The sequence below is a fragment of the Cyrtonyx montezumae genome, unplaced genomic scaffold, assembly GCF_038088225.1.
Source record: "Cyrtonyx montezumae isolate F1298 unplaced genomic scaffold, pur_monq_1.0 scaffold_8, whole genome shotgun sequence".
NCBI classification, from domain to species: domain Eukaryota; kingdom Metazoa; phylum Chordata; class Aves; order Galliformes; family Odontophoridae; genus Cyrtonyx; species Cyrtonyx montezumae.
The window spans coordinates 102,721,819-102,740,906 of record NW_027072089.1 but is presented as its reverse complement, the minus strand read 5'-3'; the positions used below and the strand labels follow the sequence as shown (position 1 = coordinate 102,740,906).

At 37.3% G+C, this 19,088-nt stretch overlaps 1 protein-coding gene across 1 annotated transcript in view; it reads left to right on the top strand.

The window, feature by feature from the left end:
* NEK11 (NIMA related kinase 11) overlaps nt 1-19,088 on the top strand; it is an 85,911-nt gene that overhangs the window by 22,716 nt on the left and 44,107 nt on the right. The window contains exons 3-8 of the mRNA XM_065753204.1: nt 1,118-1,236; nt 7,545-7,609; nt 8,604-8,730; nt 15,192-15,341; nt 15,425-15,503; nt 16,008-16,093. Of these exons, the coding sequence (XP_065609276.1) occupies nt 1,118-1,236; nt 7,545-7,609; nt 8,604-8,730; nt 15,192-15,341; nt 15,425-15,503; nt 16,008-16,093 (626 nt within the window). The remainder of the gene's footprint in view (nt 1-1,117; nt 1,237-7,544; nt 7,610-8,603; nt 8,731-15,191; nt 15,342-15,424; nt 15,504-16,007; nt 16,094-19,088) is intronic.

Here is a 19,088-nt window from a genome sequence, read left to right as displayed (position 1 = left end):
ATGGGAAATGCTGAATCACGGCCTGTACCACTGATGGATCAGCTGAGGTGAGCACTGAGTCAGCCACAGGAGCACAGGTGAAAGCAATGCACCTGTGTGACTGGAAGGGGTGGAGTCTGGTTCCAGCTCTCTCAGACCCCATTTAAGGGCTGACCACCCCTGGGGAAGGGTCTCTTGTTGGAGGTCCCTCCCCTGTGGAGTTTTGGGTGAGCCTCTACCATCAGTGACAGGTGAGCTTTCCCTTATTTACTGGTTGTCTTTATACCATCTGGATAAGCCAGACAAAAATATTCTGTCCACTTTCATTATTTTGTGTGGGTACTAGTCTTTCTGGGTATTTACCCTGTGGTCAAGATTCAATTGTTGTTTTGATGAGATATTCCCAATAACGTGATACAGATGCTTTAATTCTGCTTTCTTTCTGGCACAGGAGAATTTGGAAGAAGGGCAAAGTATTGTAATTAGAGAGTCCGCGTATCAATTTTTAAAAGAACAGCATAGTTTATTTGATTATGCTTATTGCAGAATAATAAATGAGTGTGTCCCTTGACTGTCTATTTCTTGACTTAAGTGGAAATGTTTTCCCCAGATTTACAAGCCATTAGTTCAAGGTAGAATCGTTTTGCCTACTTAGGTGTTTACATTTGAGCCACTCAGTGTAGGCCCTCATTGTAAGCCTTTGTAGGTGAACAGTGCTTGTACTGTGTGATCTGTGTCTTCCTAAGGCAGACATCTAGATGGCAGAGATAATTGCACTGTATATTTGCTTGCTCCTTTGTATTAACTATAAAGGGAGTTTGAGGTGACCAGCTCAGATGGATATGTCTAAAACTGGGTGATGTGAAGTGAGAACAGCTGAGAACTTTGGTAATTTTGTGTGACACTAAGTGAGAACTGACCTACTTTCCCTAGGCAGTCAGACTGCTTGATCTCATTTGAGTCCTTAGCTCTGTATGCTTTTGGTGCTGTGAGATTTCAGAATTCATGTGCAAGCATTAGTTTTACTGACTATGTGCTCTGGAGCCTGACGGTGTAAGAAAATGGAGTCCTGTGTTTTCATGAAGAAGACATTTTAAAACCTTACTTCATATGTAAAAATTTGTTTTATGTTTTTCAGGGTGGAGATCTAGACTATAAAATTCAAGAGTACAAAGAATCTGGGAAAATATTCACGCAAAGGCAAATAATAGAGTGGTTTATACAGCTGTTACTTGGAGTCAACTATATGCATGAAAGGTACAGTCATTTAATATAGGAAGATTTAGTTGGGAGGACAGTGAGTAAACTTTTACCTTCTTGTACATGTTCAAATAGAAATGAAACCATATTGATTATTTTGTGTGTATAAAATCCTACTCACCAAACTGCTATAATTAACTAGCTATCATGCAAGATCACTGTATATGATATCTTCTAGTGATGCAGTAATAGATGTTTTTCAGTGTTGATGTTACTAATAGTGAAGTGGAAAATCTAATGCAATAGAGATTGTTCAATGTTGTTAGAATAAATTGGAGTTAAAGTTTAAAGTAAAGGCAACTTTTTAAGGGGGATTCAGCAAATAACTCTTGTGGATGTTTAATGTGAAGAATCAAATGTATGTACTTGATGTTGTCCCATTGAAATCAGTGATGTTACATTCTTTAAATAGACATTACTTCTAACAGCACTTCAAAGATTAACCTAAACATTTGCTGCAGGTCATCCAGATAGTGGTTTTGTGAGACTATGATTAATCAGCACATTTCTTAACCAGGACAGAAATAAGGCCTCAAAGCAAGACTTAAAAGGTTTTATGTGAGCCATTGAGATCCAGCATTCTATTTCCTAGTAACACACTCTACACACAACTCTTGCCCAAGTTTGCAGACTGTTAAATGGCTGTGGAGATCACACTTGGTTTGAACAGAGATAACAGGTAAATAACTACCTGGTCATCTCCACGTGTAATTTACACATGCTGACTTCAGTGACAGTTCCCACACTGCCATTGCAATGGACATGTGTATGAGACCTATTTGGTCCTCCTTCTGTGTCACCTCATTCTGTCATTGTGGAGCTAGGTGTGACTATTTAGCACAGCAACAGATGCAAGGGAGACTGAATGCTGTGTTGAGCTAAGAGGAGAAGGCTGCTACACAGAGAGCTGGAGGAACAGCTGCTCATCTAGGAATACAAGGGTCTCTTTCAGGAGCAGGGAGACAGGTCAAGTCAGCTTGCCTTACAGCATCTTCTTTCCTCTGTCTCCTCCCTGTTGCATTTGTATGTTAGCAGCTCTGAAATGCCACGTTAACGTACAAGACAGTCCTTTTTCTAAAGAGTATTGTAGCCCTAGAGTCCAAGATGTTTCATCCTGCCAAGATAAACAATTTGCACCATTATTCTTGTTGAACATTTGAAATTAAAAATGTCTTTGCTGCAAGGACTACCTTAGCAGAGACTAAGGATGTTTATCCACAATCCCTTTATATGGCATCTACTTTGCCATTTGTAAATAACTAATCTACGCATTGCCACACTAAAATTTAGGTGCCTGTTTTGGGGAAATGAGCCAAGAATATGCCTAGAATAATGGCATAAATTATTAGCACAGTCAGTGAAGAGAGAGAAAATTGATGTTTGAAGGTTAGGTTACACCTAGAATCTGGAGATGAGTATCCTTTCTTTTCCTTTTTTTCATTCTGAATATAAACTAGATTCTATGCGCACTATATTGAGGCTGAAAGAAGTGCTAAGTAGATACAACTGTTTCAAGTCTATCTCACAGCAGGGCTTGGGCCAAATTTGGTTGCCTGACCTTGAGCTACAAGAGAGCAGTAGGTGGGGGCAGTCACTTGTCACCAAGAACAGGCATTTGAGTTGAGCTGAAGTACGTAGCGTAATTTCTCCTAAAGTGAGAGGTGATGTTTAATGAGTTTTTGCACCTGCAATGTCAGGCTGTAGAGGAAAAGGGACAGAATGAATTGCTGTCCAGGACTCAGAACATTTTGGTTTCTAATCGTCAATATCATAGAATGAATCACAGAACAGCTTTGGTTAAGAAGGAACTTAAAATATAATCAATTTTAAATTCCCTTGCTGTGAGAATACATGTGGGGCTTGCACATGGTGTTCCATGCCAGCCCCACAGGCTGCAATGATGGGAGCACAGCAGGAGAGAACTCAGGTTGCTGTGTTTTTCAGCATTCACCTAAGGTAGAAAGGACAGAGGGCAACGGGAATAAAAATTCTGATTAACTGAACTTTTTTTCCACCCTTTTTGTGAAATCTAGTTTAATAATTTATCATAAAAACGTTGGTAATCTGGAAGGTCCATTTTCAATGAAATCCCTTTTTTTAATGTATGCATTTAGAGGGTGCATTGCACAGACTAATGCAAAATAATAATAATAGATTGCATGAGCTTTTCTTTTTGTCTTTCATCCTCTGTTTCCTTATGCCTCTGTTACCTTCCTTTTTCCCATACATCCTTTTTGCCTGCTTTCATTCTGTTGTTTTTCCTCATTTTTTACTTGTTCTCAGAAAAAATCTTTTTAGAATTCTTATGAATGATTTTTTTTATATACCTATGTTTGTTAAATTACTGGGTTTGCCAGTGAAAATAACAATTTGATTTTCCAAACAACATTTCAGTTTCTGTCTTTGAATTAAGGCTGTTTAATAGCACCTCTCCAGACACATACAAGTGTCTTGACAGTTTTATTTGCATTTCCTTCACTGTATTATGTTTTTAACTGTATTCACACAAAAGACTTTTCTCTATCTTATTAATATACAGCCAACAATAGCTTAAATGGGAAAGCATAGGCTTTAAAACTGCTTACCATTCATTGGATTAAGGAAATATAAACATATAATAACAGCCTTCTGTTTATAAATAAAGGAGTCATACATTATTTCTTCAATACTGATGTTGGGGAAAAAATGTTTACATATTAGAACTGTGTTCTAATGGAAAGAAAACTTAGCCCTGGAGCTAGAAGCTTGAAGCATTCATTACCTTTGGGCTGGACTTTCTCAAGCCAATTCTCAAAAAATCCATCTGCTATGGATGGGAGTTTTTATTCCAGAACAGCAAAAATAATTACTTTTAGTTTTAGATGTAGACTGTTATGTCTGTGTTTCTTGTACAGCTTTAATTGAACTTCTATACTTTTTGAGAACTCTCATGCTGGAGATTTATCTCCGAAAAGGACTGTTCTTCTACTTTGCATTTCTCTCCCTGTAATAAGAAAGATTATGCAGTTTAGACATTCATGTCTCTTACTTATGCTTTATAAATCCCAAAGGAGTAATGAAAATTTCCTAGGGACTTTGCTAACTATTGTCTATTTTATGTAATTGGAAGAATTTTTGAATTTGAACTTGAAAGCTAAATTATCTAGAATTAAATAGATCAAATCCTCATTTGTATAACCAAGAAGAGAAGTTAAGGACAGCAACATAATTTCAGTCGTGTTATCTAGACAAAGAGAGTTACTGTGAAATCATCATCTGGTGTTGGGCATGCTTGTACCACAACATGCACCAGAGCACAAAATGGATCCCACAGCATAATCAGGCAATGAGACCATCAGTTCACTTAACCTCTGTTTGAATAAAGTTGACCATTTTGTTATCCATCACTTTCCTGATCTTCATGAACATGCCAAAACTGAGATTTTGATAAGATTACTATTTACGCAAACAAATCTGCTCCTTTCAATTTACAGGGTAGCGTGCTTTGTTCAAGGCATTTATTTGGATTTTGTGTTGTCTTTTCTGGTATAGTATCCACAGTTGCACAGAGCTTAGTTCTCGAAGTAGTTTTTTTCAGAAAGAGCAAAGAGAAATTCATTTCTGAGTATTTCAAAGCAGTAAACTACTTCAGATTCAATCAGCTTCCCTTGCTAGTAGGTTGCAGATAATCTTTATTCAAGGAGGCTGCCCACTGCTCAGTGATCCTCACTGCTTTTTCATCACTATGATACAGAAAGCAGGTACTCTATAGAAGTAGACACAGGTATATTTATAGTCCAAACTTAAAACTATCCTGAAGTGTTAATTTCTACCCAAAATATCAATAACCATTTCACTGACTGTCAAGTTAGATTAAGTTTTGCTGGAGTCCAGCTAGATCATGTTACTTTATTGGCAATGTATATTCTTGCTAGAATTAAAGCAATTATTTCAGTTAAGGTTTCAGCTTGTAGCTTGTTTACCTTCTGGCACATCCTGTCAGAATGAAGTGGCTGGTATGGTGAAACATCTTTTTTTTTTTTTTTAAATCATATTAATACATGAAAGAATCTCATAATTATTGGTAATGCAAATAATTTGCATAAAACTTGAATCAGTATGTAACAGGCGTGTATTAATATTACATTCTATTTCAAATTGATGTGGCCAAAATGCTTGTTATTCAAATGCTTGTTATTCAGATCACAGTTACCTAGTTTTTATATTTTAAAGACGTTAAAGGGAGTGGAACACCTCTCTTACGAGGAAAGGCTGAGAGACCTGGGTCTGTTCAGCCTTGGAAAAAAAAGACTCAGAGGGGATCTGTTCCATATTTGTAAATATCTGAGGAGCAGGAGACAAAGGACAAGGCTGAACTCTTCTCAGCAGTGTGTGGCGATAGGACAAGGGGAAATGGCCACAAACTGAAGTGTAGGAAGTTCCACACAGATGTGCATGGGAACTTCTTCCCAGTGCAGTGACGGAGCAGTGGCACAGCTGCACAGAGAGGTGGTGGAGTCTCCTTCTCTGGAGACGTTCCAGACCCACCTGGACGCCTACCTGTGCAACCTGGGCTAGGGAGCTGCTTTGGCAGGGGGTTGGACTCCATGATCTCTGGAGGTCCCTTCCAACCCCTACAGTTCTGTGATTTCTACAAAACAAAAACAAAAATCTAACTCGGTGAAATATGCTCCTTTCAAAGGCTCTTTGTGATGCATGGTAAGGAAATAATTTATGAATCTAAATTAACAGAGCAAGGTTTATATGTGACTATATATTTTTGTGGGCTTATAAACCAATAAGGAATATAGTGTTTGTTTAATTTCCTTACTGATGTAATGCATGATGAATGTATATATATGGCGCAAGAAAGTAAAAAAAAAAAAAAAAAAAACTTATTTATAAACATAATAAAGCATTCATTTTTCCAGATACACACATTTCTCACTAGAAGTGTTTTCATGACAAAAATTAGAAAAAATATCCATAAGTGTAAAGTTCTCTCTTAATATCCCATGGAAATGTTTTCTTGTTTGACTATGTGCCCATTACATTATCTTCTAGTAGCTATTTTACTCTTTTTTTCCTTCCTGTTTATGAACAGAGTATAAAAATAACATATTTGCTTTCTTGCAAAAAATATTTTCAAATGAGATGTGGACTAAACTGCTTATTTAATTTGTGCTGTAGAGTAAGCATTTTATAGTCCTAATGTGGAAATTGTTATGGAAATATTTAAGTGTCTCAGTGTGCAAGACTTCTAATTCAACACATTTGCCATAATCCTTGAGATCAACTCAAGAATAACTGAAATCTACTTATATATGGGATTCTTTTTCTGCCTACATCTCAATAACTTTACAGCTTTTGTTCTAAATGGCTATACAAGGAGTACATTTGAAATACTGAAGTTTCAGTAGCCAGTCTGTACTGAATGCTATTCCAACCTCCTCCTGAGCAGAGCTGGAAATGAAAGCTGTGTATTTCACAAGCTACAAGGAGCTTTGGAGTGGTTGAATTCAAGTTTAACTGAGGTTGTAGGAAACCATTTTAGAGATGTTGTTAATATGAACTCATTGAGGCTATGCTTTGTGTACTGCAGAGATATATATTTTTCCCTAATAGGGTAGATGATTCCTGTAACTCATTAAGATCATAAAAATAAAAAAAACAAGGAGATGCAGTTTTTCCCAGTGTGGTGTTCAGCATCTGACGTTGCTTCAGTCTTTGATAGAAACATAAATCTGTAAGAGCTGGTTGCTCTCTTTCTTTTCCTTTTGATCTGTCTTTGTGAGGTTCTTTTATCTTCCAGACCATTACTTTAAAAAATTGTACAACTAGCCTAGTCTATATAAGTGTTAGTCTTTCAAGTAATACACTTTCTCTGAAGGAGGATTCCCTGAGCTTATTGCTGTTTTTCTCATCCCTTAATCTATTGTGATACATCTTATTCTTCTGGCTGAAAATAGTACGTAATGCTTTTAAGAAGAGCCAGACAGGAAGATTTGCTTTTCAGGAAGACTTGCTTTTCTCCTTCCCACTGCAGCTCAATTTAAATGTGTATCTGTATTGTCTAGCTGGGATTCCAGGGCACGTTTTTATTATCCTGGCTTCTTAGCTTGCATTTGGATGTCTGTGAATGCGTCTCTATGATTATTTGAAACTCCTTAATACCATTGTCTGTGCATTGTTAGACAGAGTTAGACTGTAACATGGTGGGCTGTCCTTTCTCACAAGGAAAGAATTTAAATATTTGAGACACTTGATAGTTGACAGTGAATCCTTCAAGTTAGATGAGGTGGATTTTTTTTTGTTTTCAATTACAGGCGAATACTTCACAGAGACTTGAAAACCAAGAACATATTTTTGAAGAATAATCTTCTTAAAATTGGTGAGATTTCCTTACTTTTTGAAGATACTTTTTAGTATGATAGAACAATCCAGCAGACATTTTGTGAATAAAGTGATTTAAATAAAGTGATATTAGATATGTTTGTTTAGTGGTCAAACATTTACCTATCAGACCATAGAACACAGCCCAAACAGTTGGTGATATCCTAGCCTTGAGGGTGTTCAGAGCTCAGCTAGACCTGGACCTGAGAACTCTCATGTAATGTTAAAGCTGGTCCTGGTTTGAGGCAGGGGTTAAAAGACTCTCTATAACTCCCTGGAAGGAGATTGTGGTGAGGTGGGAGCTGCTTTGGCGGGGGGGTTGGACTCCATGATCTCTAGAGGTCCCTTCCAACCCCTATGATTCTATATTAATTTCACTGTTTTAAAGGATTCCAAGTGTTTATTGCGACAACTTGGCTTTATTTCTGATTTTTTTGCAGTATTCATCATCATGGTGCCAAAGTATCTAGCTACGTTGCCTAGAGCTATTCACTACATACAATGACAAGGAAAAACCATTCCTAATATCCCAGTGGTGTTGTTAGCTTTTATCTATAGAAGTTATCAGATAATGTGGACATAAACTTGTATTTTTAAAAACCCTTTGACCTGTTTCCTGCAAGAATGATTGGTAAAGGATAGTTCCTTTCTTTTAGATGGGTACATAGGTACAAACAGGTCAAGCCTTTCGAATTAATTTTAAGTGAGATGGAAACTCAGATAAGAAATTAGTGTTGAATTTGAAGTGATAATCAGGAATTTAAGTAGTTCTCTATCTTAATACCAATATTCTTAGTTCTCCATTGAAATCTGTTTTTGCATGGTGATTTCTGAAGTTTTTTCAATTTGTACAAGCTGAGGGTATGGCTCAATATAAAAATGAAAAGTGGATAGAGATGTATGAAAGCTGTGGTAATTTGAGTTCTTTGTATAAATTTTAAACTTATTGTGCTTAATTGCTTGGGGGTGGATTTTTCTGTTGTTACTTTTAGGGGACTTTGGAGTTTCTTGTCTTTTAATGGGTTCATGTGATCTGGCAACAACCTTTACTGGGACACCATACTACATGAGTCCAGAAGCACTGAAGCACCAAGGATATAACACAAAATCTGATATTTGGTGAGTAGTTGGCATGCTATTTCATTTATATACATTCAGTAAGAAGGAAATGTCCTAAAAGCTGAAATATTCTCTATTGCCAAGGTCAGCATTTAACTGTCTTTGGGAACTCCATGCTTTGCCTCACCTCCCCTCCCCTTCCTCTCTTTACTTTGCAGTAGTTTTTATCATATCATGACCTATTAACTGAAGTTAGCTGAGTGTCTCTGCAGCTTTTTGTTACCAGGTTAGTACAAGGACTGCTAAATTTGAATGTCCCTTCCTACTAAGGAGCCTCTCTAGTTATGAGATTTAAATACTTTTGATAAAGCTCGTGAAAGCTCTTTTTTTTTATTGCTCGACATATGAGAAGTCAAATTCTGCAGTTGTTTTAGGCTCTTTGCTTTTTAGGAGCTTTTTTAATGTGACAGCTCATTTTCCTGTAGTCAGTGACTTCAACTTATTTAATAACTGGTTTCCTTCAAAAAGTGATAGCAAGTTTCTACCTTAAGGAGCACACCATACTGCTAGCACTTAGCTTCTTTCCTTACCTTTCTAGTCTCATCTTCATCAAAATTGTTGAGTTCATTTGATCCCACTTTTATCTCACCATACCTAATTGTCTATATTGTCATCATTGCTTATAAAAGTAATATCGATACATAAAGCATTTATATGGCACAAAATATTAATTCCTTTTATAGAATGTAAAACCCAGGAGACGGATAAAATAGATAAAATGAATAAAATGATGTATTTTTGCAACTGGAGGAACAATATTTTCACTTCTGACTTTGGCAGTGGAAGTACAGAATGTCAAAAAGAACTGTTATTCTGTCTGGTTATTTATTTTTTTTAACTGAGATCTTATTTGATGAGGCTGATCTTGTGTCTTTCAAACCACACTGTATTCTATGGCCCATTCTATGACATCCATCCATGAAAGAGGAGAAAAAGACTAAAAGATCAGATGAGCTGCAGAACAGTCTGTTCTCATTTCACACAGTTTTAATGCAGTGACATGTAAGAAGTCCTAGTAATGATGAACTCCATATATGAACTTCATAAACCTAAAGGAAGACTTAGCATTCAGGCCTCAGAGCTCAACTTTGAGGTAGCATTCCGGAGTATTCAGTGTTAGGGCTTTGAAGGCCTTGACAGAACAAGATAAAGGACTTTGACATGAGTAATTCAATTTACTGTCTGAACCCTCTAGCAGGAGGAGCAGAGACTTTGCTTTGTTCCAATGTAATGACCCTGCAGGAGGCAAGCTGGGGCAGGCAGGGATGCAGCTCTTGCTGCCAGCTCTAAGGCCCAGATCAGGCCATAAGCATGGTCATGCTGAAAAGAATGGCTGCCAGGATATCTTCTCCTGTAACTGCTAGCTTTGTGCAAAGGGAGCCATGGGGAGATCCTGGACATCCTTGTTTGGAGAACTTGTGTGTGGCTGATTAGCTGGTTTCTGCTCTGTCTCAAGGGAGATAAAATCCTTGTGCTGAACGTTCAGAGGCTTGTGAAGAAGTTGCCCAAGTCTTTGATGAATACCTGAAATGATGTTCTCTTTAAGACCTGCCTTGATCTCTAGCAGGCAGTAGCTTTTCATCTCTGAAATCTAAGGTTTTCTAAACATCAGAGAGACCTTTGTACTTTCCTGCGTCTTCCTGCAACCTAGAAAGCCTAGACTTTCCAAGAAGGTCAGTGATAGCTCCTACAAATGGCTTTAAAGCTAAAACGGGCTGTTGTTGTTTCCCCTGAGATCTCTTTTATTCCAGAGAACTGAAGGTTCCCTTGGCACAACATCTTGCAACCAATTTAGGTCCTGCTTTCTTCATACTGCAGGCTGAGCATCGCTCTCCCATCTCACCTGAAACTGTCTCTGTGTTCAGATTCCCAATAAACTTAACATGCCACTAGTTGTTAGCACTATGTTGCACTCACAGCTTTTTCCAACCTAAAGAGTTTGGGTTAATGAGACTCTGTTATTTCTACTGGTTTGTAGTCTGCCAAGAGTGTACCAGATCCTCCAGTGCAAATTTTGACTGCCTTCCAGTGCCGGGGATATCATACTCTATTTCTGAGTAGAGATCATAAAGTGAATGCCGACTGTATTATTTCCACAGCTATGAGTACATATGGCAAACTCCATCTATGAACTTTGCAAGGGGTTTGTGCATACCATGTATTATATATTTTATCAGAGGCAGAAATAATAGCAGAAATCATTTAGTTGAAAAACAAATGCATTTGTCACTTAGAAACATAGCAAATTCTTTACAGGAGAGATATAAATAGCTTCCTTTCTGTGTTCTGGAGAAGTAGTAATATCATATTTGAATCCGTTGTACTCAGCTGCCAAGTATTGTTAGATTTTGACAAATGGTTTTTCTGTGGAGTTTGGATAAATTGGGCTCCCTACGCCACAGATTTTAGGACATTCATTTCAGTTGTGCTTGTTTGCCTATACTTCTGCCCCAGCTTATCTTTTCCTTTAACAATCTAAAAATTGATTATTGTTTCAGTGCCAAATTTAAGTAGATAATTTCCAAAAATAGCAGTAGAATTCATGCATATATTGGTCTTTTGAGTAATGTTCAATTGATTTTTCTAAAATATAATTCTGTATGGAGCCTAGAGTTTTTGTGTGAAAGCTGGGCTGGAGCAGACATCATGTTTTGAAAAGTTAGGTCAAATCCTCACTGTTATGAATCAGAAAAACTTCAGTGAAGTGATTTCTGCTCTTAATTCTGAGAATCTTTTTCATTTTTTGTTTCTTAGCATGCTTTGTATTTTATTTTATGGAACTTAATACAGAAAGAAATTACCACTGTGTGACTTATGAGAGAAAATGTCATCTTGATTTTTGTCTTTACAGACACAAAGTTTTGTCCCAGATTTTCTAAACTATGTGTCTTCAAGCACAGCACAGATAAAATTGCAATTTAAATTAATAGAGATGTCTAAATTATCTTTTTCCTCCCAAATTACTCAGTCTATCCCCAAACAACTGCAAAAAAGACCCCATAGCTGATTATGCAGGTGCAATAATCTTACTGGTATTTATTTTTGAACAAATTTTTGACTTCAGAATTGGAAGACCGCAGATTATTTTGGAATTCTAAATGTTTAGATGTAGGATTTTATTCTGATCATTTTCAGAAACCCACGTATGAATAGCAACAAATCAATATGTACCTACATTGTTTTAAAAGAGAGCTGTATCAGTTCAATAATAAAAGGAGTCATCATCACCCAGTGAAAATACAGTGCATCTGAGCTGAACTCAAACATCTGCAACTGAGGAAATCTAATACCTTGTTTTGCTGACATTATGTGCCATATGTTAGGCATAAATAAAGCATTCAGAAGGAGTGAAATATTCTTTCATTTTTTTGTTTCCATTGCTTTGTACTGTAGAAATGCTAGATGTTTATAAGACTATTAAATGTCTGGGCCAACTGAAAACCTTTTTGTAGTTGCTACTATATACATATACCAGAAGTCACCAAGCACTTCCCACCCCACAAATGAGGGAGATAAAGAGAGGAAAAACCTTTCCTACATTGAAAAGATTATTAAAATGTTCTTTTTACAGTTACCTAAACCTGGAAATCATTTTGATGCTTGTGACCACTATTGGTGGATATAACTCCACTGGCATAAGAGGGCTGCTCACCCAAATAGAAAGGTTTGGCAGTATCCAAACTTACTTCTAAAATGTGCAATCTAGATAACAATAGCCTCCACATCGTTTGAGGTTGTTATTTGGATTGGTCTTATAAACACTTTGGAATGTTTTACGTTGGAAGGAAGTTTCTTTTTTAAAACAATATAAAGGGCTTGCTGCTAATTCTAAATCTATTTTATGGTACTTCATATAAAATGCTATTTGTTGACTGGATGAACTAATGCTGTAAGAGGAGTTTGGTACCTAACACACAGTGTACACAGAGTACGTGTGATTTAGGGAAAAATTGCAGCCATTGACATTCATTAGTACTTGCTGAACATTTATGCAGACCAAACAGTGGATGTGAGCACAGTGGTGCATTTCAGCAGTGGTGACACTGGGGTAAGTTTTTACAGGTGTGGCATGCAGGCTCTTGTTCAGTGCTGGCAAAAAATGTGTAGGTAATGATGATGACCATGTGGAAAAATAGTGTTCTATAGCTGAGAATTTGCTCAATCAAATAGTGTTATTGCAATCTTTGTATTTATTGTAGTTTCCAAGGAAATAAATAGGAGACATTAGTTTTGGAGGAACCTACATGTGTACGTATATGTATTTCTCAAAGACCCTGGAGCCAGCAGGTTCTTAAGACTTACTGGTAAAGTCAGACTGAGATATGCAAACCACAAAGGCATATGCATTTATTTAATCTGGTTCTTAGTGTTTCATTAAAAAGCTAATGTGTATCTTACAACCTTTAAAGGAGTTTAAATTATTTCAGAAATTTCTACAGAATATTTGAATGTATTTTAAGTACAGTAATTTTGGTGCAGACAAGTAGCTCCAAAAACCTCAGAGTGGTTTCTCTTGAGAAGAAATCAGAGGTCTGTCAGTCAGTGTTGTACTGAAACCTGTACAGATGCTCCTATTTGAGCTGTAACTGAGCATAAATGGCATCATGATGAAATGATCATACATCAGTTTTGCTCAAGTGAAGTGGTTTTTAGCACGTTTTTCAAATGTATTCATGAATGTAGGTGGCTATCAAACTAAACACTCTGGCCAGATAGTTTAATAACGGTTTTAGAATTTCATAACAATGATGATTAAATGAGCTAAGGTTATAAAAGTAATTAAATTATGTGTCTGGGTCATTGGCAAATTGGGAAGCAATTTTCTCTTGCTGAATGGGCTCATTACAATGTGCTTTGGCTGGGGCTGTTGAAAGAATTACTCTGAGAAATGCAGTCTGAAGGCAAAAGTTTGGTAATTCCCCGGGGTGCTACAACTCAGCAGTTATCCTGGGAAAAAGTTGCCTTTCTCCAGGAGCCGGGAGATTTCTTAGCCTAGGGGGTATTTATTGCATTTAAAAGGGTTGTATCTTGCAGTAAAAACCCTTTCCTTTTTCCCCTTCTTTTTCTTCTTTTTTTTTTAATTCCTTTTTTTTTTTTTTCCTTTGATGGGACAGATGGGATTTTCCCTGGGTAGGCTGTTTGCTGCCCTGGCATTACCAGTATGCCTTGGGTGTTCTTTTTCATCTTTCTCCAAAGCCTCAGGTGTAGTCAGAGGGCTCATCTAGCTGAATAAATTGGCTTTCCTGATGTGGCAAATCCTGTTCTCCTAATGTCTCATTAAGCACTTTTTGGCTGCCAGAATTAAACAGCCTCCAAAACAGATTGATCCTGCAAAAAACAGTTTTAGTACAGTCTATCAGGCTGGGATTTTCCTTTCTTCTTTCTTACCTCTGGTTGTTTTCCATTTTTGATTAATGCTTTCAAATGCCTTGCACTCGTTTCTGTTGTAAAATGTTTTTCAGGTAGTGATTATCTTGTTTTAGAGTTTAAACATACATCGTAAATATAGATCTTCTCTGTGTGTTACCATTTTCTGGTTTTGGAAATTTGAATGCATATTGACAACTGAATATTTCAGACATCATACAGTTATTTAGGTACCTCTTATAGTTAAGCAGTTGTTAGCAAAAATGTTTAAATTGTTTTCAGATACGGCTTTGAAAAGCACCAGTGAGAGAGCCCTCTCCCTTTGTCCTTATTTTATTGTACATGGAGCCTGGATTTCATCTTCACTATTATTTACTCTTTTTCTTTTGTTGCCAGATGACCTGATCTCATTTCCTCTTCTTTAACTAAAATGAACAGTTTAAATTCTATTATTTATTTGCTTCAAAGATGTTTGTATCCTTTTCACCAATGCCATTCACCTGTGTGTGCTTCCACATATCATCAGTATGCTTTATTTATATACTGCTTCTGTAAATCTGCTGTAGGAGATGAATGTGATGGTAGACCAGAGGATCATTTAAAATTTTTTGGTTGTCATAATTCCTCATGGTTTTTAAAGATTTTAAACTGACACTGATTCTCCACTAGGTCTCCAGCAATGCATATTCAGTTTTCTTCTTCTCCAAGTAAAATTTTGAGGAACATTTATTTTTAGATATTTCAGTATAATGCAGTCATCTAAAATTTGATAATTCTCTGAACCCAAATCAATTTTGGCCAAATTACTGTTTAAATGCATGTATACACGGTGTATATTTGTGTATGTGTATGTATGTGTGTATGTGTATAACAATTTTTATACAGATTGTAGATTTTTTTCATCTGTTTATGGGAATGGAATGATGATCTCTCCTATTTACAACAATACCTATTTATGATCTGAATGATGAATAATGATCTTTTCAGATGAAAAAGGTAACATAATAGTGAGGAGAATAGGACACTTCTTACTGTAATGTCCCTATGTATGCTACTTGCAAAAATAACATCATTTCTTTTATTTATTCTTCAAGGTCTCTGGGATGCATTTTATATGAGATGTGCTGCATGAACCATGCATTTTCTGGACACAATTTTTTGTCTGTTGTGCTAAGAATTGTAGAAGGTGATACACCTTCTCTTCCTGATAGATATCCAAGCAATCTGAATGCTGTGCTAAGCAGGTATATTTTTCTCTTGTTTAGCTGCTGCTTAAGTGAAGTCAGAAAATAACTGAATAATCACTACTTTTTTTTTAATGTTTCAGTATGTTAAATAAGAATCCTTCACAGAGACCAGCAGCAGGGGAGATCTTAAAAATCCCTTACATTGATGAACAGCTAAAGGTATGTAAGATGATAAAGTAGAAGACATATGTGTTTCCCAGAAGTAGAATGAGATGGAGAAAATGTTTAGAGAAAAAAAAAAAACTTAGAAAGCAGCCTGTGGGAACATTAATCAAGATACTTTCTGAGCCAGATTACAACGTGACTGAGGCAGGGAGGCAGTGGGAAATTAAGCCCTTCTCATTTGACGTGCTAAATGATTCCCCCTTTAAAATCTCATGAGCAATAAGGAGAATGGGCACTTATGCATAACAAGTGCAGATTGTTTGGGCCTGGAGACATGTAATTTTTAAACTGTTCTGGTTAGTCATAGTTTTAATGAAAGACAGTGCATCTTGCTTTTTTAGTCCCTGCTTCAACGTATGCCATATATTACTTTCTAAGGAGGTAAGGAAGAAAGCCACTTAAGCATTTTTTGCATTAGGACTGTTTTGGATGATAGGTTGGAGTCTGTTTCGCTTTGGCCTCAGGCATTGATATCACTTCCATTTCATTTCTTTACAGAATATACATTACAATTTCACTTGTATGACTGCGAAGGACAAGGGGCTTAACTGGCAGAAGGAAGCTGCTCCCATTGTTGATGCTGTGTAAGTATTTTTTGGGCAGCTCTATAAAAATTTACTGTGTTGCCAAATAATATCCCGTTCTAAACATTTGTTTGTGCTAATTTCATAATTCTTTGTTTTTAAAGGGATTTTGCTATTCCTCAGAAATACAGAACAATCACATTAATTAGTTTCATAATTAAGATGTAGAGCAAAATATGGTTCTAATAATAACATATTTTTTTCTGTGACTCTAAACGGTATGTATTGAATGCACATTTACTGCACAAACTGATATATTACCAGTTGATATATAATTATATTTTCTGTATATTTTGAAGGCTTAGCTCATCATTTTAGTTTTATCATGATAATTTTCAAGAAAGGTAGAAAGGAAGACCAGGGAACTAAAGACCAGTGAGCCTCACATATGTGCCTGGGAAAATCATGGAACAGATCCTCCTGAGAGATGTTAAGGCAAGATGAGGTGATCCAAAACAGACAGCACAGCTTCACCAAGGGCAGATCAGGCCTGATCAATAAGGAGACCTTCTACAATGGAGTGATGGCATTTCTGGATGAAAGGAGGGCAACTGATGTCAACTGCCTGAACTTGTGCAAGGCTTTTGACCTGAGCCCACACCACATCCATATCTGTAAGTTGGAGAAACATGGATTTGAAGAGTGGACTATTCAGTGGATAAAGAATTGATTGGATAGTTGCAGCTGGAGGGTTGTGGTCAATGTCTCTTTGTAAAAATGGAGGTCAGTCAGAAGTGATGTCCTCCAGTTTTTCACATCTGGACCAGTGATCTTCAACATCTTTATCGATGACAGTGGGATTGAGTGCACCCAAGCAAGTTTGCTAATGACACCAAGCTGAGCAGTACCATAGGAGGAAGGGGTGCCATCCAGAGGGACCTGGACAGGCTTGAAAAGTGAAGTTCAACAAGGCCTAATGAGTTTCACCTCAAAGTGTTGCACTTGAATTGGAGCAGTCCCAGACACATGTAGAGAATGGGAAAAGAACTAATTGAGAATACTTATGTAGAGAAGACTTGGGGGTTCTGGAGGAGAAAAAGCTGGACATGAGCCAGCAGTATGTGTTTGCAGCCCGGAAGGCCAACAGTATCCTGGGCTACATCAGAAGAGGGGTGGCCAGTGGGGTGGGAGACGTGATTGTCTCTCTCTGCTCTGCCCTCAAGAGGCCCCATGTGGAGTACTTTGTCCAGACCTGGGGACCTCGGCACAAGAACAACATTTTGCTTTTGGAGTGGGTCCAGAGGAAGGCCGCAAAAATGATCAGAGCGCTGGACCACCTTTCATATGAAGAAAGGTTGAGGGAGCTGGGTTTGTTTAGCTTGGAGAAGAGAAGGAAGACCTCCTTGCAGCTTTCCAGTACTTGAGGGGAGCTGTGATTTTGCCCTGTTATGAGATAGTACTTGCGGAGCAACCTATGTACTGTCTCCTATTTATTTCCAGGGAAACTACAGCAGATACAAAGAACACAATGACACTATTTGATAGAGCAAATTTTCAGCTACAAAATGCTATTTTTCAACATTGTCACTATAATTAGCCAATTTGTGTAGATGAGTTGATTGAGATGCTCTTCATTGTGCAGTGTGACAGCTGTACATGGCCATCTGGAATGTGACTTTTCTTTCATATCACTGTCTCCACTGCTGAAATGCAGAATCCACCACCTCTCTGTGCTCACGTCCACTGTTTGGTCTCCGTATACCTTCAGCAAGCATTAATGAATGTCAGTGCATGCAGTGTTTTCCACATGGAGGAATTCAATTCCACACCTCTGTTTCAGATGCACTTCCATGTCGGACACTATTTTGTTGGACTGCCCTTCTGCTGCCATCTGTCACCTGGCAACAACATGTAGTGGAATACTGGTGGGAAGGTTCAACCTCTACTGCTGTACCACCAACAACTACCTCTGTCATGTGTCAACATGATAAAATAGGAGGCATTACTTTCAGAGCATACCTCGTACATTCAAAATCAGGGTTCCCTGCTTCCTCTTAATAACTGTCAAGACTTCAACAGTTATCTGAAATGTCTCTTGAAAAAATAGGGAGCTGCAATGAAAAAGCCCATGCACTGACGGATTCAGAACCTTAAACACCGTTGAGGCACTTTTCCTTTTCCCTCTATTCTTTTTGTGACCCCTTTTTTCAGTGTGGACCTGCAGTTTTTCAGCTCTGGTCACTTTGCAGATGCTACTAACTCTACTTCATGCAAGTGTTCCTTCAGTGGGAGTGACCAGCTTCAACTTTGCAAATAGAAGAATTGTTTACTATTAGTGACAAGAAGAATGTGGAATAAAGACATTGGGATTCATCATTCTGTACACTTTTGTTACTCAGTGTGAGTGCTTTGAGTGTATCTGTAAAGCTCTAATCACTAGAAATTGTGGTTTGAGTTTTCACCCTGTCCTTTCTGTTCCTGCTCTCTCTTGTCAGATGAGTCTCTGTCTTTTTATCAGACCAAAGTTCTGTTTGTTTACACTTGAGTATAAATAAATGGCTGAATTCTGCAAGCAATGTGAAAGGGTTATTTAAATTATGCCAGATCTAGTTTTTGGCCTTCTTACTATGCTGCTATTATTGATTCTGCTAGAAATAGCTCTTCGAAAGTACACTGGAAACCAGGAATCACACTTGCTGATGTACTCAGAAAATGTTAGACATAACTTTTGTCTACTGCTGCTGTGTTTTTTGTTGACTTAATTAACTCTCAGTGCGTTGCTGTATATTCAAATGAAACTTATGTGCAGAGGTGTTCCTCAGAGATGTTCCTTAACTAGTTTTGAGGAACTGAATCTTGCCCAAATGTTGTGCCAATTCTGTATAGATTATATTGAGTGTTAATTATCTATTAAAATATATGCTATGAGAATCTTGATAAAACTTTTAATACATGCCTTTGTTTTGTGGGGTTTTTTCCCCTTATAATCTCTACAGGATTTTGAATTATCTGTATGCATAAAAATATTATAGCTTTTGAAAGGCAGTATTTTTAC